Genomic DNA, 22,973 nt, shown 5'->3' on the forward strand with positions numbered 1-22,973 from the left:
TGACTTTTAAAAGTAAGCAAAGGATATAGTATCTTAGCAAATGTGAATGCAGCTCCAATCCAGAATCAGCTCAACACTTAATGGGACAGTATAGTGGGATTTTTTTTTAAATATCCTAATGAGTAATTTTAATGATTTAGTGCAAAATCATTTATCACTTGCAACTTGCTTGGATGAAATTAGGATGAGTATATTTGTCCCTACTTTCCATTTTGGCATGGGTAAACACAAAAAAGAAACAAAGGAAAATGTGTACGTTTCACATTTAAGACAAAAAAATGTTGATCTGTGTTTCCAAAATGACCTTAAACATCCTGAATTTTTTTTGTAAATAATTTTTACATACAGGAAGGCTGCGAGAACACAGAAGAGGAGAAAAAGAACTGAGGCTTAGTTTTTTTTTCTTTATAGCAGTTCCTATAGCAGTCTGTACTGAGATGTGAGTGATTACATGTGAATCTAGTCTGCAAGTCACATTTTTGTTTGGTGAATGTTAACAGGGTACTCCTTGAGGAAAATTCTGTGTGTAACCTGTGTAAAATAAGAAATCATTTTTTATTTAATGTCTTTTGCACTGTTCTCTCATCTCATGCTGCACCACTTCGTTTTTTGGTTAAAGATCCTGCTAGAATTTGTGTTTGATATTCCGATTCACTGAATATATCTTTTAATCTTTTGCCTGGTATGAGGCAAATTAAAATAGAGCACCCAAGTGCCAATTCTGTAAAATATTGTTGTTTTTTTAAAACCATTCATATTTTGGCATATTATTCCTGTTTATTTGTTGCTGTTGTTTTTGCACATCATAGAAGATGGGTGATGAAGTAATAACCAGGATTTGATGTTGATGCACCCGATTCATTTTCCTCCAGAAACCCGCAGTGAGAACTGTCAAAGAGAATTCTGTCCCAACTCAACACAACAGTCAAGATTATTTCTGTTACATGACCAACGTTTGTTCGTCACTTTGGAGATCTATAGATTGACCTCGACTCTGACTGAGTCCACTGTGAAGGCGCAAAGAGAAAATTGGAAGCAAGTGTTTCATGGAGTTTCATTGTTTGAGTTGAGGTTTCAGTGAGGGATCACTCCCGTGTTTCCTTGTGTGTGTCCAGACCTGATGCAACTGGATAATCTGTAATTTAAAATGAAATGTTTCACTTTATTCAGAGTCATTCGAGAGTTGTTTTAATTTTGCTTTGTTCTAAGTAAAAACTATCATTTGTGGGAAAAATGTATTTTGTTTCATCCTCGTTTCTTCACGTTTCTCATTTGTCCTTATTCTCCATTTGGAAGTTTCACAGTGCATGCATGTCCTTTAGGATTTGAAATACTGAATACCAGATTCGTAAAGTAAGGAATAACATGCAATGCTATCTAAGGAATATAATTGTACGTTATTTCACATTAGTGATGCGCACACATTTACGATGAGGTCAGTAAACAACAGTAAGAAAGGATGTAATGTGAGTGAAGGCTCTCATTTAGAACTGAATACCCATTTTCAATGCTGAGAAGGTTTGCACTAAAAGGTAACCATATTATGAGTTTAGCAGTCTGATAGGCTGAGGGAAGAAGCTGTTCCAGAACCTGGTGGTCCTTCTCTGAATGTTGCAGAACCTCTTTCCTGAGGTCAGAAGTCAAAACAGACCATGGTGGGGGTGTGAGGAGTCACGGGACATGCAGCGCTTTGATGCAATGTCTTGAATGGAGGGACGAGAAGTTCCAAGAATTCATTCTCCCGACCAGCGGCCCTGCAGCCTCCACACCACACAGAGATGCAGTCTTATAGCTTGTGACAGCCCTTATATTTTTCCACATGTTCCTGGTGTTGGTGGCGTCATGGAAAAAGTCCTGGAGTTTTTGACAATCGACACACTTCTGCTTGTAACCTGTATTTAGTGAGTGTATTTATCTGTGTCCTCATAGCACAGGATTTATTTTACTTTTTAAACTCCATACAAGCATAACAAACAAACTAATGCCATGTTGACTCTTCTCTGCCGCACAGTCTTCATTTTATACAGCAGATGAGGAAGAAAAGAAGTTCCCTTTCCTCACACGCTCCTTATATGGGAAAGGACTAAGTTGCATGAACGAGGGCGGAAGCGCGGCGCGGTGGCTGCTGGGTAAATTCACCGACATACAGGAAGAAAGGCGAGGCGCAGTCCGTTCTGGAAGCCTGTCAGCTCCAACAGCGAAGTAAAACGCAGAATCACTGCTTGTCAGTTCAGCAGGTAAGAGGCATGTCGGAGCAGTAATAATTTAGGCTGCGCTACATTTAAAGTTTAGTTATAGCGCCGGCGAAAGAGACAACAGCCGGTCAGCCTGTTTAAAATAATGCCGAATATTGGAGTCGGTGTGACGCTACACGATGTTGCTAAACTGCTAGCTGTTGCAAAATCTGCTTCAGAAGCTCAACCTTGGACGGTTTTAGTTCGTTCCTTCCTTTCGGGCTTTTGTTTAGGAAGGGGAAACGTCTCATTCGAGTGTGGATTTCCTTTTTTCAGCAGTCGAGAAAAGCCGTAACAGTCAAAGAGGGGCGTGTGAGAGGACAAAAAAACCCGGAAATGGTTCGAAAGACAGACCTACAGGGGACAGCGAAATAAGGAACATTATTATTTAATTATTGAAATAATATTTAGCATAATGCAGTTTTTTTTAATACATCTAGGGTAGACTAACGAGCTCTCATTGTCGCCCATGGTGTTTTAGCACGTTTTTTTAATGCGCATATATCCCCTAATTGATGTAGCAATAAACAAACAATCGTTTATCGGGAAACGTGTTTACTTTATTTATGCTGTCGAAACCGCTTCGGTTGGGATTTGACGTATATGTAAATGTTCCCTGGCTCGGGGTGGAGGCTAAAGGCTAAAGCGGCTGAAGACACTGAATTGGCATTGACGCGCTCTGGTTCTGATAGCTAGCATGGCTAGCTGCAGCGCGGCTAGCATCTTGGGTCGTCTGGGCGAGGCGGCCGTGATCTCATTAGCGTGCGGCGGCTTGAACCTGACGTCTTGGAGCTTTCAGCTCACCGGTGTGGGACTCCCGGACAATTGTTGCTCACTGGTTGTTACTTCTGCTTCAGAATAATACATGTATATAATTTACTGTAGCCATTTTAAACACAAAGAGAGGGCGCGTTTAGCCCTGCGCCTGAATGACTGCCCCCCCCAGACAGAGACACCTTCACGCAGGCCGAACATGCCTTACTGCCCCTCCATGCTGACGTTCTTTATGCAAAACAATTCAGCTGTATTTCCACAGAAATGAGTATTAATGCAGTTGGTGGAGTTCAGTATAAATAAGGCCATGTTTCAATGGTGTCATTTTGGATTTTACTGCATTTCGCGAGTGGCTAGTACGAATTTTTCGTTAACTAATAGTTAAATACTGTTGGCTCTGGATTTGGATACAGTAATATGGCTCAGTTCACTGTTTTTAGTTGTATTATGGCGTTTGATGACAAGAACTAGACTGGCTGCTCCTCCACTACTGATGTTCTTCAGCCTCTTATTCATCGGACCTTTTTATAGAACTTAAGGAAAGTGTTATGAAAGGCAGACTTTCCCGGCTCAGGGCTCTGCTTCATCTGCCCACATGTCTCTGGAATGTTTCTGGTGTGACTTGTATGGTCTGCACTTGGCTAGAACATGTCAGGACAACATCTAAGCAGGAAAGCCAGTAGGCTCAGGGGAGTCGCGTTAACCGATGAGAGGATGGGATAAAGATGTCTGCAGTGTCTCTGGTAAACAGAATTCTTACTTCACCTATCTTTAAACATTAACCCTGTCTGGTTGCTGTGCCTTAAAAGACAATTTAAGTCTTTATCTATTGAATTGAGTTGGTTCGGGTGATGCATCATCTTAAGTCGATTTGAAATGTGCCTGATTTGGGTATTTCTTTTCTCGTGTTACTCTCACATTTGCCCGTTGGGGCCACTCCCTTCCTGTGTTGATGTTGTGTCATGTCTCTGGAAACGACCAGGAAATATGTTGAACGCTGCTATCTGCTTGCTGCTTTGACTCTGAACACTTAGGCATTTTAGTTTAAAGGTAGAACAGTTGAGTCCAAGCTGATGTATTTTTTTAATCAGTATCTTGAATACATTTATTGACTGATACATTGTAAAATGTCTATTTCCAGATTTGCTGTAGAAATGGCACTTGTACCACCGTCGGCCTCTCAAAGTTTTCTGGTAATAAAATGTTGTAGAATGTAGATAGAAGGCTTGATATGACTATCTTTTAACAGCCTTAGAACTGTGTCACCCTGATCTTGCTTACTTTAACGTTGGCACCAGTGAGTCATACTTGGGCAAGCTGCCTCCCTAGGTATGTTTTCAACCTGCAATAAGTAACTGTTTTGTTGGAAGCATTGCATCTCTGGAAATTTTGACAGTTAAATTCAGATTAGTAAATTTTACAAATTTGCAATCTAACATTTCGGTAACAAAAAATATTGATACCTACCTAGACCTAATACCTATTCTAATACACCTGAAGCTATTGGGACCTCTAGATGGAAAAGTACAAGCTGACGACTTAAGCATCACAGCCAAAAATGTTAAGGCCCGTCTGTCATTGGATTAGGCCACTGCCTCTGTTGTGAAGGGGAGATGGTAGTGGCTGGTTCATTAGAGGGAGTGGTCTGTGTGCCTCCGTTTACTGACTGCCAGGTGTAAGTGCCTTCAGACTGGAAGTGCTGTGTCCATCACACAGGTGAGAGCGGCATCGGATTATTGCCATCTTGTGTAATGTTAGCCTCTGGCATTAAGCGTGAGACGATGTTCGACTTGGGTTGAATTTAGCCGAGTTTGTAGTTAAATGGCAAAGTGAGTAAGTAAACTCAGGGGAGTCAGTTTGTGTGACATTCACAAGCGTCTGCATCAAGTCTGTGCTGAGTGTAGTATCGAAGTATGTACAGTACACACCTTCTTCTCAACAAGCCCAGACCTGCTTACCAACCCACTCTTCTGCTTCCAGAGGTGGAAGTCAGTGGCTTTCGCTGCAGGGACAAAAGGGGTTTCTTTTCCCACATTCCAGACGTTCTGGAAGGCACATAATGTGTGCTCAAAATGCACGGGCATTTCAAGGCATTCACGTTTCTATGTGCTGTGTATTTTCATTTAACACAGCGTTCTCCAGACTTGTCTCAGCAAAAATCAGACCGGTAACAACTTTGTGTGTTCTTTCTTTTCATTACGTGAATGTTTTAATCTGCATTTTCTGACTATTTTGAACTCTTAACAAAAAAACCACAACAATCACCTGATCAGAATCCACCATCAGCTTAAAGTGCTGATGATGAGGTCGGTAGGAAGTTTGCATTGGTATACAAGCTTTGAAATGTCTCTTAAAAATGTTTGATGTGAGGATGCTCAATTAAATAATAAATAAGGGTTTCATTCTCCGTTCATTTCAATATTTTTTTCACAGCCAAAAGATAAATTATTTGCTTCCTGCTTCTGAAATATGAGACTTAAATTCTTTTCTCTGACATGTTAAGACAACTCCGTGGGCAGCAGTCTATTTGTGACTCTGAGCCTAAACTAAAGCAAGGCATGCGGCAGTAAAGTCTTATCTGAACGACAGATGCGAACGGCTACACTACTCAGCATTTTGGGACTAAATCAGCCAGGAGAGTACTTGCAGTCGCTGCATCTTTCATTATGAAATAAAAAATTCAACCATTTGTAAAATGGCAACCTGTGCCTGCCATGATTCTGCATGAGCATCATCTGTGGCCCCCTGCAGCTCGTGCCTGACTGTGTTGTTTGCACCCTTTTTCCTGCCTCAGGCATGGCACAGTTGGAGAGTCTGGTGCAGAGGCTGGAGGTGGCGGTCGGTCGCCTGGAGACCATGCCATGCCCCGCAGGCGCCGCTGGAGACTCAGCAGGTGGTGGTAATGATCAATATTATCCATATTATAGAATGATTACGCTTGCACTATATTTTATGATCCACTGTAACGCCTGGTTATTTGTAAGCTGTATCAGCTCATGTGGAGGCCTTCGATGAGATTGCCAAGGGCCCCGTGGCACAATACCTCACGCTGAGCCGGAAGATCGGAGGGGATGTCCAGAAACATGTACGCTACAGTTTTTATCCTCAAATATGCCAGTTCAATAGATCCACCATGTCGTATTTGTACTTAATGTTATTTCTTCCTGAAAGAGTCGCTGCTCTTGGTGTTAAACTTTTACTACAAAGTAAGGATTGTTGTCGGGCATCGTAGTCCAGACAAGTACGGTGTTTCTTTTCTTTTTAAAGTTGTGATAATTGCAAAGCCTAACCAAATGTTGCTCTTGCTTGAGGGTATCGCCAATTCCCAACCATTGCAGATGCTTCATCGAATTACGGCAGAAATGACCGAAGCATGAAAGACACCAGGTTGATGTTTGTTCTTCACACATTTGTAAAGTGCTGAGCTCCTCTTTGCTCCGGCGCAGGCGGAAATGATGAAGCAGGTGTTCGACTGTCAGAGGAAGATCCTCGTAACTGCGTCGACCTGCCAGAAGCCCAGTGAAGTGAGTCCAACGCACTTCCTGACTGTTCCTTCAGGTTAACCGAGCGGCATCGAGCCTTCACTTTGCATTATTTATAATGTTCCTCTCCTGCTTTACATCCTGCAGCCCTTTCATTCAAGTGAGACAGACTTGTTAATCAAATGTCCGGGAGCTGCTTCCCTTCCGAGCTTCAAACTGTTTTGACTGCCTGTTCCCTGACTGTTCCCCCTTCGCAAATATATATATATGTTTTTTAACGTCTAACTTTCTCGTGGCGTGAAGAATTTGTCGAGCAAAGTAAATGCACTAATTTATAATTTTGTGGTCTTTGTCGTAGTATTTAACAACTGGTTGGATTTTCGTTGAATTCAATGAATGTCTTTAGTCAAATATTCTAAGTTGCTGAATATGTAAGGAATTGATGTTAGGAAGTTAATCTTTCTTTAGTCTGAAGAAAGACAAAAAAGAAGTCTATCTTCCCTTTTCAGGCCGTTTGGAAGAGAATCCTGCAGCCGATGTCCAATGGCTTCACACAGGTGCAGCAGTTCCATGAGAAGAACCGCACCTCGCCGTTGTTCAACCACCTCTCTGCCGTGAACGAGAGCGTCCCCGCCCTCGGATGGGTCGCTGTGGTGAGACGGGGAGGGAAAATATTTGGGAGTGTATAACGGCTATTGTTGCCTTCATGGATTCATCGTCAGCCTGGGCAGTTTCTTGGCTGACGCGTGTTTCACTGTGACAGTTTACGTCATCCACTCTTTCTTTGTAATTCGTATTGATAACGAAACAAGGTTTCAAACGCAGAAGACGCATTCATTTCTTCGACTCATATTTTAAATACTTTGTTTATATAGCTTGTGATTTGGCTTGAGGACTTTAACCACACCTTTTTCTCCCGTATGAAGCCGATTAAAGGAATTGTTCTACATTTTTAAAAATGTATTCATTCTCATAGTCTTGTTTGCGTGGCTGAATATGAAAGCCAGCAGAAGCTTGGCTTTGGAAAAAAACCTAAACCAGTACCTCCAAACTGGATCATGATTATCGTGTGCAAAGATAAAGCTAAGAAAAATAGATTGAATAATTCTGAAACCAGCTTATTTGACTTGAATATGCAGTTGTAAAGTTTGTCTATTTTTAAAAAACCTTTTTAAATTGACCAACTTTATCTTAAATGCTGTATTTGAGTCTTTTGCAGTGACCTTTTTAATGCAACTTTTAGAGATACAATTGTGTTCATTTTCTTCTTTTGTGTGTTTATTTGAGGCTCCGAAGCCTGGCCCGTATGTTAAAGATATGCAGGATTCCGCCAAGTTCTACACCAACCGTGTGCTCAAGGAATACAAGGACAAGTATGTAAAGCGTCACTTTGTTTCTTATATTGTTTGTTTGAAATGTTAATTCAGTTGAACTTTGTTTGCAACCCATCTGACTTCAGTCTTTCCTTCCTCAAAGCTTTTTAAATTCAAGTTTACTGAGACCCCCCCCCCGGCCCCCACCATTTTGTCAGTGAGCTTTTAGCTTTATAAAAGGACAAGAATAAGAATCAGGCAAATACTAAATGAGATATGGATCTGTGTTCTGTTCAGTTACTAATGGACGTCTGGTCCTTCTTCCGTATTTGACGGATCACTGAGACACAGGCTGTGGAAGTTTGGGGAGGGGGGGGGGTTTATTCTGAAAATATATTCAGCAGGCAACCCTGTCTGTCACAGGGACAAGACGCACGTGGAATGGGTAAAGGCCTATATCGCCATCTGGGATGATCTGCAGTTGTACATCAAAAAGCACCACACCACTGGACTGAGCTGGAACAAGACCGTGAGTCAGACGAACTACCTTTAGAGTCAACTTACAACTCCGACAGCGGCTCATGACTGTCCTCTTATTGGATTAGAATCGACACACAAACGCACACGAGACATTTGTCCTTGCAGCATTTCTACTTTTCTGTCTACCTCAGGGGTCCGTAGCCTCGGCACCTGCCCCCAGCGCCCCCGTTGGAGGATGTCCTCCCCCACCTCCCCCTGGACCACCTCCTCCCCCCTTGGACATGAGCGGACCGTGTGACAGCAGTGGCAGTTCTGCTGCTGAGGACCACAGTGCTTTGTTTGCTTCCATCAACCAGGGATCGAACATCACAAGTGGTTGGTAGTACGAGTGCCTGGCGTCAGACGAGAGGTTGATCTGTATTGTACTTCAATCTAAAGGAGCCTATAGCCGCTCTCTAAGCCGTCCATCATGGCTGGCCTCACCGCTGTCTCGGAGGTCTTTCCCTTCATCCTCGCTGACACTCTCCTATCACAGAACACCTGATACGTTCCTCCACCCGTTCCACCCTGCCTGCACACGATTCTTCACCTCCTTTCCACATTCTCTCCATCACTGCGCTGTTGACCCGAGGTACCTGAGGTCCTCTACCTTCTTTACGTCTATTCTTTGTAACTTCACTGCCCCCCCCCCCCCTAGAACCTTCTCTTTTACGCACATGTACTCTGTTTTACTCCTGCTCACCGTCATTCCTCTTTTCTAGCGCAGACCTCCACTTCTCTAAATTCTGCTCTCGCTGCAGATCACAATGTCATCTGCAAACGTCATATTCCGAGGAGCTTCCTGTCTGACGTCATCTGTTAATCTATCCCTCACCATGGCAAACAATATAAAATAACCTAAATATTAATCAACATTTTCTCTGACACTCCTGCAATATGCTTTCTTCTTTTGGCTTTTCCAGCTCTCAAGCATGTCTCTGATGACCAGAAGACCCACAAGAATCCTAAACTGAGGACTCAGAATGCTCCTGTGATTTCTGGACCAAAACCTTTCGTTTCTGCCCCTCGGCCAGCTGCACCCACCGCCTCAGCCTGCAGCAAGCCCCCCGTGTTTGAACTGGAAGGCAAGAAGTGGAGGGTGGTAAGTGGTTTTAGCTTTAGGATCGAGTTGTGTGAGGTTGCCAGATTACAATGGTGGCTAACTTTTTATTAGGAACAAACTCTATGCCTCCACGCCTTGTGCATAATAAAGGTGCACCAGGCCCGTAATGAAGATGTTGTCTAAAATGGGTAGTCTCTCCAACATGTCTGCATTGTTTTCTTCTTGCAGGAGAACCAGAATAATATGCCAAACCTGGTCATCGACAACCCAGAACTGAAACAAGTGGCTTATGTTTTCAAGTGCTGCAATAGCGTGCTTAAGGTCAATGGCAAAATCAACTCCATTACTCTTGGTAAGAGTTAAGTGTTCAGATGTGTTAAACTCATTCAGGCAAAGTTCTTGTTCCTCGAGGGGCAAGGGAGGGAAAGCATCGGGTGTGATGTGAGAAACTTGTGCTGCATGAGAACAGAGGTACAGGTGCATTCCACAGAAAGCTACTTTGTGTGTTTCTGATCGCTAATAAAATAAACACAATGAGGAAAGAAGAATGCAATTTCAGCTCTTGAATATTTAAGAACAAATTCTTAATCTTCGGCTCAAAGTTGGTGTTTAACTTCTGGGCGGTTTAACTTCAACATGCAAAACAGGCCAGTGTGACGTGTGCAGAGATCGTCGTATGAATTCACCAAAGACGGACCCCGAGTTGTTGCATGGCGTGCGTATCTATTCTCAATTACCTGAATGGTGCTTGTTTTCCTTCTCGCCATCAGACTCGTGTAAGAAAGTGGGTCTGGTGTTTGATGATGTCGTCAGTCTGGTGGACGTCATCAACAGTACGGATGTCAAAATCCAGGTGTGTAACAACATTCAGCGTGTTTGCTGTAAGGGAATCGAGGAATACGCCACCTCATGTTTCTCAGCTGCCACCACCTGTAATCGTTTAATTTTCTGCCTTTTTATATAGGTCACTGGTAAGGTCCCCACGATCTCCATCAACAAGACGGATGGATGCCAGGTCTACCTGAGCAAAGACTCACTGGACTGCGAGCTCGTCACTGCCAAGAGCTCAGCGATGAACGTCCTGGTACTCCAAGGCGAAGATTTTGTGAGTGTCCTGTTGGAAGAGCAAAATGAAACGGACTGGTCGTAATCTATTTGTAATTATTTTTTATATATATATAAAAACAAATTGCATGAAAAGACTAAAACCGACACCAAGTGGTCGAAGTACAACAGATTATCCAAAGCACCATGCCTCTTGATCGGTGCAGACCGGCTTCCTGTTGGATTGCGACTAATCATAAAATTGGTCTTTTCTAGAATTTCCAAACATAAATGGACTGAATCGCAATCTGATGGCAAAAAAGAGTTTCAAAATATTTGTGCATGGAATTGATTTTGTTAAATGACCGTTTCTAGATGCTTTAGGAATTATTATATTTTTAAATCAAACCTTATTTTGACCCATTATTTAATAAATTGTGATCCCAGTCATGATGGGATGTCAGCTCGCACTGATGCACACCATCATGCTGTTTTGGTGGTTCACGAGGTTTTTATCTTATTTATTTTTTACAGGAATTAAACTATAGAATGCTGCCAGGCCGCTGTTTCATTTGTGAAATTGACATGAACTTTTTCCTCTTCCTGTTTTAGAAGGAACATCCTATTCCTGAGCAGTTCAAGACCACATGGGATGGCTCTAAGCTTGTTACCACGGTAATAGAGATGGCTGGATAGACGGGGGCAGCAGATGACGCGGGCACCCCTCCTCGGCACATCCCATCCGATCTTTGAAAACGCCTTCCTGACTGATCCACCACCCCACCAGCTAACTCTCACACTGTAGATTGAGATTTGGACGTCATGCTTTATCTGACTCCTTCCTCCTTTACTAGCCAATTAGAGCTTAAGTAATCCCTTCTGTTAGCCAATGAGAGGACTGCCCATATCAATTTTTTTTTATTATCAGGTGCAAATCCTCCAGCCAATCGGCAGGGAGCAGCTTGTCATTCAAATTTTGTTTTTCTGACGCGTCTTCGGTTTTGCCAATAGCTGGGATGCTTGCGACCATTTAATCTGTCTGGATAACGCTACACTAAATTTAAGATGTAGATAAGCCAACATGGAATATTGATTCCACTGCAGCCAATCACAATGCTCCAGGCTGCTGTATTTTTGTTTGCTTTTTGTCTTCGTGGTTAGGAGGGGCTGGTGTTTAACCTTTTACTTCATACATTTATCTTCCATGATATGCAATTAAATGGTGAAGCACTTGTCAACTATTTCACAAAGAATAATGGTGCCCAGATCACATCCGCTGATGTTGACTAATGATTCTAATTATTAGTGGATAAAGGGAAGTCGGGACATAAATGGGAGTAAAGGAGAATTGTCAAACATTTGTTTTGCTGCAGTGATTAATAAGCGGATAAATTATCATTCCATGCACTCTCCATGAGCCGCATATAGGCGATTGTGAATATTAAAAACATTCCATTTATTGAGACGTGTAAAGAAAATATCAGCGATGTTGGTACGAAGTGGGAGAGCCGGAAGGTCAGTCACTGCTCTGGGCCGCTCACCTCAGTCTCAAGATTGGAAATATGTTGTAATCTATAGATATATGGACGATTAGTCTGAGCCCAACAATCATCTCTCTGCTCGCTTTAAGCCCCGTCAGCAGCTGTTACCTTAAGATCGAGAAGCTGTAAACTCTTCGCTCAATTGTCTTTTCTTTTTTTTCTTTTCTTGTTTCCAAAATCAGAATTATGCTCTAATGCTGGCAAAATCAATAAACAAGTTGAAATAAAGCATGTTTTCTTTATTTTGTTGAAATATGTACAGATAGTTCTTTTTTGGGGAAAAAAAAGACTTTCAGGAGGATAGAACTGCTGGGGAACAGGGCCAGAGGACAACCCAGGAGAAGGGACATGGACGTAGAGAGGGAGGACGATGCAAAGGACAGGGTAAAGAGGAGAAAGTTACTTTCTTGTGGTGACCCCTCACGGGACAAGCTGACAGTGCAGTGGTAGTTTGGGAAGGGAACACTAAACATCCAGTGTTTGTAAAACAGCAGTCAAGACAACTGAATTATATTTCTGCCAAAACCTTACATTGATTACTTATAGCACGTAGAGATGAACTGCTTATTGTTCATTAGAGCCCCAGAGAAGGAACATTGCTTTATACTAAGTTGCTGAGACGGCGAACTGGAAGGGTTCAGTGCAAGTACGGCAGCAGTTTTGCGATGAACCACTCTCTGGTGAACTGGAGGTGATCTCCATCTGACGCCAGAAAAACCAGCTTTCCAGCCTTGTCCATGGCAGCCAGGCCAAGACGATCCTGCAGGAATACAGTTCAGACAGTCTAAAAACTGGAAACTCCATCTTTGATGCATCTGCATTTCCTGATTTGCATTTCTTCTTAAGTAAACCTGGGTATTTTTATATGGGGACCATCTTCAAAGTACCGTATACTGTGGTATTGGTACTTTGTTTTAAATGAAATTACATATTTCCTCAAATTATTGTCGCCACAATAGAGAACCGTGGACATAGTTTCCGCATGCTGCAGTTTCTGTAAAATATTTAACCAGGTAAGTTAAATTACAAAGATGACCGAGAAGCGAGGCAGCAAGAGAAAACGTGTGACAAATATGTGGAATATTCCTTTAACTGACTTATCACTCCAAAGCACACTCAGTTTTATATTGTTCAACAGGAGCAACTTCTTCACCTGCAATTTCAATTTGCTCAAATATGACATGAATTTGGTAAATGAACTGCACGCTGCACTTTCTACACCACGAAGCGCTTTACAATTAGGCCTCGCATTCACCCAGTCACACGACTCGTACTCCACAGGGAGTACCCCCCCGCCCCCCCCGCATCGAACTCGTGCACAGAAACAAGATGACATCCTGGAGAGACGCTCAACACCTGAACCGTTACCTCTTTGTAGAGAACGCTCTCCTGCAGAGTCTCCGTTTCTTTAGCCTGGCCAGTCTTCAAGAACCCAAACCACTGCAGGAAGAACCACACAGGTTTGAGTTGTCGCCTCTCTTTAAAACCAATTTCTGCCTGCAGCAGTTTGAAGTGTGACCGTTGAACGTCACCTCTGAATCGACGGGATCCACCACAGTGTCCTGCAGGAACTTGACCATGATGAAATTCTCCAATAGCTGAAGATTCTTCTTATACGTCTCATTTACAGCCTGAAAAGTGGAAACAGACGTCACTGACTGAAACTGTAGATTTTTTTCCCCACTAAGTTTTGACTTTTCTACAAGTTTTACCAAAACATTGAGGAGTATTGGGACATGGGTCAGACAAGAAGCAACAACTCGCTAGTACATCCATTTCATTAATCAGGTTCACAATCCACACTCCCCACGGACTGAGCTAGATTTTGCTAAATTGGATAATCCAAGGTTTCGCACCCCCTAAACTAAACGGTGATGTCTCGCACCCCTGCTCCAGAGCTTTTACAACATCTCAAGGTCTGACCATAATCTACTCCATCATCCCATCACAGCAGTTGAAAGCGCTGGGGACATACCATTATGAAGTTTATACACCGTATTCACACCTGGATTAATAAGAACCATCTGGTTTTTCATAAATAACTCCAGGTCTGGTCTACTTTAAAAGCAACGCCGTACTGACCCTCTCCTGGTTGATGTCGGCCAGGAAGAGGCTTTTGTTCTTGTACAGGTCATCATTTAAAGGGTCGTGCCAGTACTGGGCCTGCACCAGGCTGATGCACACAAACAACATGGACGTTTTCGTTAAAAGCCGACCAATGTTCGGTGTAGCCTGCAACACACCCCCGACGTCAGAATCGGTGAGTAGACGGGTCAGTCAGGGAGTTTAAGCTAACTCACTGTTCTTGAACAAAGTCAGAGTAAACGCCTTGGTTCAGAGCATGGCGTATTGCGTTGCAGATTTGGACACTCTCTCCGGGACACCTGGGCAGTCCGTACACTCCTGAGGATGAGGAGGGGGGGGGGGGGGTAAGACATTTTGCAGTAATGGTGATCTACATGTGCGCTGCCTTCGAGAGCTCAAAAACATCTGGAATATTCACTAAGAAACGAGCATCTGAACAAACACAGGTAAAGTATAATTCAGCTATGGAACAGGAAGCAGGTGGGGGGGGGGGGTGGGGGGTGTCACCTTGGTGCTGACCACCAATGGAAAGCAGGTTTTTCATTGGTGGAGAGGGGCAGCGCTGAGCCACAGCTCTCCTGTTGGGAGAGGAACCCATAAGAGTCAAAAGTGAGTCTTTATTCAACATTTTAAACACGGAATGGCAGAATTGTTGCATAATTAACTCTAAAGTAGAATCAGATAAAAACAATGACATTTAGATAACGACACTTCAGAGGGCAAAGCAAGTGGTTACATACAGAAACTGAGCCCCCTGGGAGAAGCCCATAGCATTATATCCTCCCTTCAGCTTCGGGTTCTGAGCCAGCTGACTGCAGGCCGTCGACACCTGGTGATTCACATCCATGAAAAACCCATTTTCCATGTCCTGCAAGGAGGACAAACAAGAAAAGGTCGAAGCGTGACAGTCATTTTGAAAAAGAAGGATACGACCATTAATGGAGAGGGGAAGCTCTGTGATGAAGCCATGGATCAAAGCAGGAATGCTGGGGGAGGGGGGGGGGGGTCATTCCGGTTGCGATGAAAATTTACACTCATGGCATTGGCAAGAAAATACATTTAATTGTATTTTATTACCTCAATGATATTCTTTCCAATCATCAGCGAGAGGACGTAGATGCCAGGGATCTCCTCTTCAATCATCTTCTTTATTTGTCCCATGCTGATAGGGTTACAGCAGCTGTCACCTTGTACACACATAAAGATTTACTTTGATATCATTTCACATATTTTGGAAAGCATGGGTGCACGCGTAGAGTTAATACCAACACTGACCAATAACAGGTATTTCTTTGTCTCGCTAAAGTCTGATAAAACCTAGATTACAAACGCCAAAATGTGAATTCATGTGCTGCTGAAAATAGTTCCCACGATTTGTGAAATGCTTCCTCAGAATTACAGGTCTCAACTTCTTTTAGAAATAATTTATGGTCAGATTTTAAAGAAAAATATTAGCTGGAAAAAAGAAAGCACTATTTCTGTTTGAGAACAGTTTGGTAAAACGGGAGAACAAATGATCTTGCGTAACAGACATTGTAGGGAGATCAGAGTCAGGCAATATGTATAAGACAAATATAGGGAAATACAGTATCAGCTACACCATCTGATTAAGGTTGCACACTGCCTCAGCAGATTTCATTAATGTGTACCGGTGGGGTACAGCTTAATACCAGATACAGTACCCGTCTCTTGAGTATAAGTCTGTTTACATTTTTATTTTGTTTTCAAAATCCTTTCAATCTAAGACTGTTAAACACAGCCACTCACCCATTCCGTGCCACAACACCACCGGTACTGGTGCTGTCCCATTGCCGTGTTTATAAACTGGGCTGGCAGCCACCAGCAGCAGCACTGGACCAGCAAGGAGAAGACACAGAACTACGAACCCTGGAACAAATAAATCCTTTATTCATGTTGTACGATTTCATCAAGATGGTTTACATGATTCCTACTTTAATGCCTCATGATTAATGTTCTGGATCTGGGGGGAGATAAAACAACTGCTCCAGTTAATCTCATCATTACCCTCAGAATTCTGTGCAATGGGTGCATGCATTAGTTGGCAGTTTATTTGGTGTGTAGAATGCAATAGAACTGGTTAGACCAATAGTCACAAGGTTCTGCTGCCAAAACAACGACCTGAAAATAGATCTCCTGTAATCTATTATGTTTCATAGCCTAAACAAGCTAACTAATCTAGACGCTGACTAAACACGCTTTTGAAATGTGCAGTACCAGAATCAATGACATGAACATTCAACATAACATCCCGAGAAGAGACATTTTTATAATGAAATAGGTCCAAAAAATAATGTTTCAAATCAAGACTTACCGTTCATAGTTCTTCCTGCTTGTCTGTCCGACTGCTCGTCACGTGATTATCTTTAGAGCCAACAGCCAATAATAAACGAGGGGCGGGGTCCTACGCGCAAAGGGGCGGAAATATCTAACTAGTTACTTGCATAATTTTAAAATAATCCTGTTTCTCTGCTACCATTTAACCGGAATCGTGTGGATATTATATTTATTAAGCGTCTCAGTGACTTGTGTCGCATGTGAACCCCATATGGATCCGCTACGGTCTCTACTCGGGGTTTTCTTCTCAACATAAACGCCGCGCTGTAGTTGCTCGCTAATTAGCTTGCCATGCTAGCTCGCAGTGATAACATTCGTGTTGAGAATATTTAGCCGCTTAATCGAACTACAGGTTCCAACTCCCGACCGGCTTTTAAAAAAAAGAGCGTAATCTTAAATCCAGGATGTCTATTCAGTACGAAGAACCAACGATGACGGGGAGTTACGATGCTGCGGGGTCGTTTCCGAAAAGTTTTAGCTACGGGGCGGAGGAGCCAGACATGGAGGAGAGTTCCTCCTCCGAGAACCAACCCAGAATCCTGCTGATGGGACTGAGGCGGAGCGGAAAGTCCTCTATTCAGAAGGTAAACGACCGCGGACAGCAACACTTCCTTATCCACAATACATAAATGAGCACAAAGTACAGAGTACTATCTTTGTGTTTCTGATCAAGTTAAACAGCGACTCAGACTGCGAACCCCAAATTAGCATGGAATTGTAGTCCAGTTAAAAGCTAACATGATTAGCCGCCGCAGGACGAAACGGACGAATGAACTCCATTCCCTGATAAATCGGTCAAGTTAATCTGATTAGTTATTATGACTAACTGTGGTTACAAATTGAAGTGTTGACTCTTAGTTGCTATCTCACTCACTCTGAATGTTAGATGTTATTATTATTATTATTATTATTATTTACCAGTATGTCATTATCATGTCTCCAGAGTGTCAAATATGCATGTTGTTATTATCATGAAATTGGAAAGATTGTTGGTTTCTGTAATATTAACTCTTATGGTAAATTGTATGTTGTGAACTCTTCTTCACAAATGATAGTCTTATCTTTGTATTATTTAAGTCAGATGAAGAAAAAATACACACAAGATGTAATTCATTGCAAAAAAAGAATAATAATCATGTGAGGAACTTGCAGGATGGGCAGACAGGAAAGTATATATAGTATATAAAGAGTATGCAGGAGTATCTGTACCACAGACACAGAATGCCAGTATTAAACAAAGAGAACATAAAAAATAACGGTAAATCTGAAGTGCAATATTTTAGAGATTGTCAGTTTCACAGGACGTTTGAAAGTAAAGACACTGAATAGAGACGATAATCACTTTGCATTTCTGGCCAGGTGGTATTCCACAAGATGTCGCCCAATGAGACGCTGTTCCTGGAAAGCACCAATAAAATCTACAAGGATGACATCTCCAGCATTTCCTTTGTCAGCTTCCAGATCTGGGACTTTCCTGGCCAGGTGGACTTCTTCGACCCGACGTTTGACAGTGAGATGATCTTCAAGGGAGCCGGGGCTTTAATATTTGTCATTGATGCTCAGGTAAGATTACATTAGTTTAAGCTGGAGCTTACTTTGTAGCTCTGAAGGGCTTTCCTGCATGAGATGAATCGTCATGCCAACATTTCCTTTGGTTAATAGGATGACTACGTCGAGGCTCTTGGGCGCTTACATCTTACAGTGTCTCGAGCCTACAAAGTGAACCCAGATATAAACTTTGAAGTGTTCATCCATAAAGTGGACGGCTTGTCAGACGATCACAAAATAGAAACGCAAAGAGACATCCATCAGAGGGCCAACGATGATTTGGCAGATACCAGCTTGGAGAGACTTCATCTCAGGTTAGTGGAGCCCATGACTGAACAGGTTAGATGCTCCACTGACATTTAGCTGCAGGTCTTTCCTGCAAATCACGGCCATTTTTACAATTGTATTGTTTTCTCAGCTAAAATTGAATAACGAAAGAGAGAGAGAGAGAGAGATGTTGCAAACTGCAGAAGTCAAGTATTTCCCACAGTTGTTTAAGGCATTGAAAGTGACTGTCGAGGAAAGAGCCCACATTTAAATTCCCTGCTTTCCCTCTCCAGCTTCTACTTGACCAGCATCTATGACCACTCCATATTTGAGGCCTTCAGTAAAGTCGTCCAGAAGCTCATTCCTCAGTTACCGACGCTGGAGAACCTTCTGAACATTTTCATCTCCGTACGTACATCATGACTGCACAGCTGGATTTGCAGCTGGAGAATTTGTCCTCCAGTTGACATCGTTCCTGTTTCGCAGCATTCTGGGCTGGAGAAAGCCTTCCTTTTTGACGTGGTCAGCAAGATCTACATCGCCACAGACAGCTCTCCTGTGGACATGCAGTCCTACGAACTCTGCTGCGACATGATCGATATTGTCATCGATATCTCCTGCATCTACGGGTGAGAAGAATTCCTGTTCGGCGTTTCCAAATGAATTGTATCATCTTCTACTCAAACTTAAGGATGCCTTGGCTCCTTCTTGACAGTCTCATGCAGGACGGCAGCGGCTGTGCCTATGACAAGGAGTCCTTGGCTATCATCAAGCTCAACAACACTACCGTGCTTTATTTGAAGGAGGTCACGAAGTTCCTCGCTCTCGTCTGCATCCTCAGAGAGGAGAACTTCGAGAGGAAAGGTACGCAGATTCTTATAAACACTCAAAGTTGGTGTTGTCAGGAAGCGGCTTGATGACACAGGATGTCCCGAATATGCCAAGTTGAAGTGCAAAAAGCTGCCTGCTCAAAAGTGTTTGAAGTCATTGTCAGAAACAGAAAGTCAGCTCTGTGTGTGTGTGTGTGCGTGGAGGTGGGGGAGGGGGGGGGGGGGGGTTGAACGGGAGAACCTCATATTCATGAAGCTCTTTAATGTTTACTGTAGTAGAATGAGGTAAAAAAAAAAAAAAAAACATTTTTAGCAGAGCCGTGGTTTTGATTACATTTTTTAAATACTTTTAACATACTGCATTGCTCAAACTGAATGCTTTTTCTCTTCGTAGGTTTGATAGAGTACAATTTTCATTGTTTTCGAAAAGCAATCCACGAAGTGCTTGAAGTCGGCTCCTCACCGCGAGGCGTCGGCTCGTCCAGCAATGAGCAGACGGGTCTAAAGTATTCTGCTCTGAATGGAGGTGAGGAAGAGACGAGGGTCGTTCACTGATCTGCGTCAAGTGCAGCAACAGGGCTGCTCCAATTGGAGATATATTCGGAAACTACATGTGACTCCTGGATCCAATGTGATGCGCCTGTTGTATTGCGTATTGTATTATGTAATCACCGGCGTTTGTCTGTTCCACTGTTAGCAAGATAACTCAAAACCTTCTGCACAGATCTTGATGAAATTTTCAGGGAATGTTACCAGAAATGGATGATTACATTTTGGTGATGATCCAGAAGGGATCCTGGATTCTGGATCACTTTGAAACTTTCATTAACATTGCAGACAATGGAGCTTCAAAATGTGTTCCTCAATATCTCGATTGATTATCAACCAATGTTTCTGGAATTTGACACAATCACGTAAGGTGGGGGTCTCTATCTCACCACCGAATTTTATCTGGATCGGATGCAGACTGTTGTCAGTAAAAAAATATTTAATATAACATTGAAACCCTCATTTATGGATTCAAAAATGTGTTAAAAAAATACACATCCAACTCTGATTCACTTTTACTTTTCATGTTTGGTGTATAAAGATATCAAGAACGATGATGATCCAGATCACCATGTGGACGGTGTAAATGCAATTAGGAGGGGAATGAGCTGCTCGGCGGAGGTCTGCGCTCTCCGAGTGCTTTTCAGTTCAGAAATGTGTCTGTCCAGTGTTACGGGTTACATAATGCCAAAAAGGTTGCTATTGTTCCGATTTCTGCACCTCTATTGGTACTGGAAGGTCTCGGGATCCTGTAATCTAGGTTTAATTCTTGGCCAGTTAGTTTCGCTCTCTGCAACAGGAAATGCTCGTGCAATAGACCCGTAACCCGGTTTCAGTGCTTGTGATTCTGCAAAACCTCCATCGACTCGATTTCCAGTCACTACACCTTATATTCTGCAACAATACAAACTGCTTTCACGTACCTGCTCCTTTTATTCTAGAAATATTGAGTGCTGTAAAGTGGGTTTAAAAAGAGGAATGTTTGCTCGACGGCGTGTTTTCTGTTGGTAATGACTCATGCGACCAGCGACCGGTGCTCTGCTCAGGATCTCCACAAACCAGAACTGTGCCAGTTACACCATTAGAGCCTTGGCTGATCAACAGCGGGGGCAACAGCATGTTGGTCTTAATGGAGTCAGGGAATAACTGGTGATGCCTCTCACTTGGACAACCTGCCGCTCCCACTGACTGTCGAAGTTTTACTGCTTCAACGACAGTTTGACCAAATTTACTTTACTGAGTTTCAGTTTATTTGGCTTTTCAGTGGGATGTTAAGTTTAAGAGACATATTGTTTTTATTACTGGATATATTTCTTTCATAAAGTCTATTTCATATTTTTGTTGAGTTGTGCTTAACTTAAAGTTTTACAGGATTTTTTTTGAAATTTTGTTTGTAACAATAATAAGATAAAGTCTGTTTTTGTAAAAATCCACCAATGTTTTCTGTGTGTTCTTATAATCACAACATATCAGAAAAGTATCAGTTACTTTATTAAGGTAGTTGGAAATGTCACATATTTATTTTAACTCGAGGGGCTATTTTTTAATGATTGTAAATATTCCCCATAGTTTTCAGAATCTGGCCCATAACGATGAAGTACAGGTTTATTTAAGTGCCTGTCGTGCCAATTATTCTTTGGTATAATTATAACTTAAAATAGAAGCATGTTATGAGTACCAAAAAAATCAATTGTCTGTTAACTGATAAACTTTTGAGAGTTTAATATTTTTTCTCTGCTCAAATATGGCTATTCATGGTCTGAAACAGCAGATGGTAGCATATTACATGTAAAAAAATGGCAATTTATTGCAGATGTAGAAAATTTCACGCTCTTTCATGCCTGAATGATCATTCTAGTAAGTTCATTGTGTCTAAAAATTCTTTACTGTTGATGCCTGAGACTGTGCAGCCTGTCAACAATTCCTCCAAATCATTTTAACCCTATGGCTCCTACAATTATAACATCTGCCTTAATTATATTTATCAATATTATAGGTTATAAATGATTAAAACAGTGCAATAACACAAAAAACAAAAAAGGATTTGAATGTTCGATATGTTTCTCTTTAAAAATGCCACACATGCATTTAAAGCCTTCAGCGCATCATTTACGCATATAGTTTGCATCCTGATGTAATGGGGAGCGGCAAGATGGCGCCGCAGCTGCATCCTCTAATCGTCCCCGGACCTCCTGCTCGCCACTGAGGAAAATTAAGGTGCATGGGAGAGAAAATTATTATATCTTGCTCTTCAGAAGGCTGCAGTTTGTTCCTGACCACAGAAAGCTGAATGCAGAGAAAAGTTCAGAAGAAATGAGGCAACACAGAGAGGGTGTAGGGTCCAGAGCTATACTGCACAGCATCCCCAGCAAAAATGAGTGATACGTGGTGGACTAAAAATGCTAATATTATATTTATATACTAATAAATTATATATAAAGCCACAAGGTCCTCTGGGAGAAATCTAGAAAATAGACTTTGAATTCAAGTTACAATTTGAATACAAATATGATTAATATATTTATTACCGGTAGATAGAATGTTAGAGCAGTACAAGTACAGTCAAACAGTAATATGTATTACAGTACAAGTACCGTCAAACATCCTGTCTAAGAGGAGCATTTCAAAAAAGCCCTTGCGGTCTTGTTTCCATTGAAAGTCCTTCGTACATAAATCATCGACATTTAACAATACCAATAAAATAAAAATAAATTACTCAATTGATGCAAAATAACAATAAATTAAAAATACACATAATATGTACAACGTAGGTGGACAAAAGAAAAAAAGGGGGGGGGGGGGGGGGGATTGATCCGGAGAGAGTCGTGATGACTATCTCCGTTTCTGCCCTCCTGAAAGGTGAATTTTTAGGGCCGTTTTGAAGGAGGCCAAAGAGGTGCATGTTTTGAGGGCAGGAGTCAAACAGTTCCACCCTTGGGGGGCAGTATTGTAAAAAGTCAGGAATGAATGTTCCAAGATGTTGTTGTCTGGATGAGATTTTCAGGCTTTATAACCATCTGTGAAGTTAGTATTATAGGATGTATAATCAAATAACACCATTTATAAATGTTTCATAATGCACCATAATAGTTGCCCATGTGTCTAAACATTTTAATATGCAATAAGGTTTGTTTATAATAATATATAGTTCATGATTATGTCATTAGGTTGAGCATTTTATAAATGCTTTATAATGCACTGAAAGATTGTGTGAATGCTTAAAATATGTTATTACACACTTTACGATTTGATCATTTATTAAGTGTTAATGATGTGCATGTGTATTTGGGCTTGTAAAATATGTGAATAAATATTATTATTAACATATAATAATAATACTATAGTTAGTCTACAAATATTTTAAGATAC

The 22,973-nt window shown here is 41.9% G+C and overlaps 3 protein-coding genes across 4 annotated transcripts; 2 read left to right on the forward strand and 1 right to left on the reverse strand.

Annotated features, from left to right (window-relative positions):
- Positions 1-2,133: 2,133 nt before the first annotated feature.
- LOC137902752 (adenylyl cyclase-associated protein 1-like) lies at positions 2,134-12,195 on the forward strand. Its single transcript, XM_068746822.1, has 13 exons — positions 2,134-2,237; positions 5,803-5,907; positions 5,993-6,093; positions 6,455-6,532; positions 7,000-7,143; positions 7,778-7,863; positions 8,227-8,332; positions 8,475-8,658; positions 9,246-9,424; positions 9,614-9,737; positions 10,156-10,238; positions 10,350-10,490; positions 11,042-12,195. The coding sequence occupies exons 2-13, from the start codon at positions 5,805-5,807 to the stop codon at positions 11,123-11,125; spliced, it is 1,413 nt and encodes a 470-aa protein (XP_068602923.1). The 5' UTR covers positions 2,134-2,237; positions 5,803-5,804; the 3' UTR covers positions 11,126-12,195.
- On the reverse strand, positions 10,420-16,482 carry ppt1 (palmitoyl-protein thioesterase 1 (ceroid-lipofuscinosis, neuronal 1, infantile)). 2 transcript variants are annotated; one of them, XM_068746824.1, is made up of 10 exons: positions 16,388-16,482; positions 15,823-15,942; positions 15,133-15,242; positions 14,796-14,923; positions 14,563-14,633; positions 14,271-14,373; positions 14,053-14,143; positions 13,503-13,601; positions 13,339-13,410; positions 10,420-10,499 (listed from the first exon to the last, which is right to left on the reverse strand). In XM_068746824.1, the coding sequence occupies exons 1-10, from the start codon at positions 16,392-16,394 to the stop codon at positions 10,452-10,454; spliced, it is 849 nt and encodes a 282-aa protein (XP_068602925.1). In that variant the 5' UTR covers positions 16,395-16,482; the 3' UTR covers positions 10,420-10,451. The 2 variants fall into 2 exon arrangements, with proteins under 2 accessions (XP_068602925.1, XP_068602924.1); XM_068746823.1 differs by lacking the exon at positions 10,420-10,499 and adding an exon at positions 12,200-12,730.
- Positions 16,483-16,814: 332 nt separating this feature from the next.
- Positions 16,815-19,610, forward strand: LOC137903447 (ras-related GTP-binding protein C-like). The gene is made up of 7 exons (XM_068747597.1): positions 16,815-16,994; positions 17,770-17,973; positions 18,073-18,272; positions 18,519-18,633; positions 18,712-18,854; positions 18,941-19,089; positions 19,450-19,610. The coding sequence occupies exons 1-7, from the start codon at positions 16,815-16,817 to the stop codon at positions 19,608-19,610; spliced, it is 1,152 nt and encodes a 383-aa protein (XP_068603698.1).
- Positions 19,611-22,973: the final 3,363 nt, after the last annotated feature.

This window comes from Brachionichthys hirsutus, chromosome 13 (assembly GCF_040956055.1).
Source record: "Brachionichthys hirsutus isolate HB-005 chromosome 13, CSIRO-AGI_Bhir_v1, whole genome shotgun sequence".
Classification (NCBI taxonomy): Eukaryota; Metazoa; Chordata; class Actinopteri; order Lophiiformes; family Brachionichthyidae; genus Brachionichthys; species Brachionichthys hirsutus.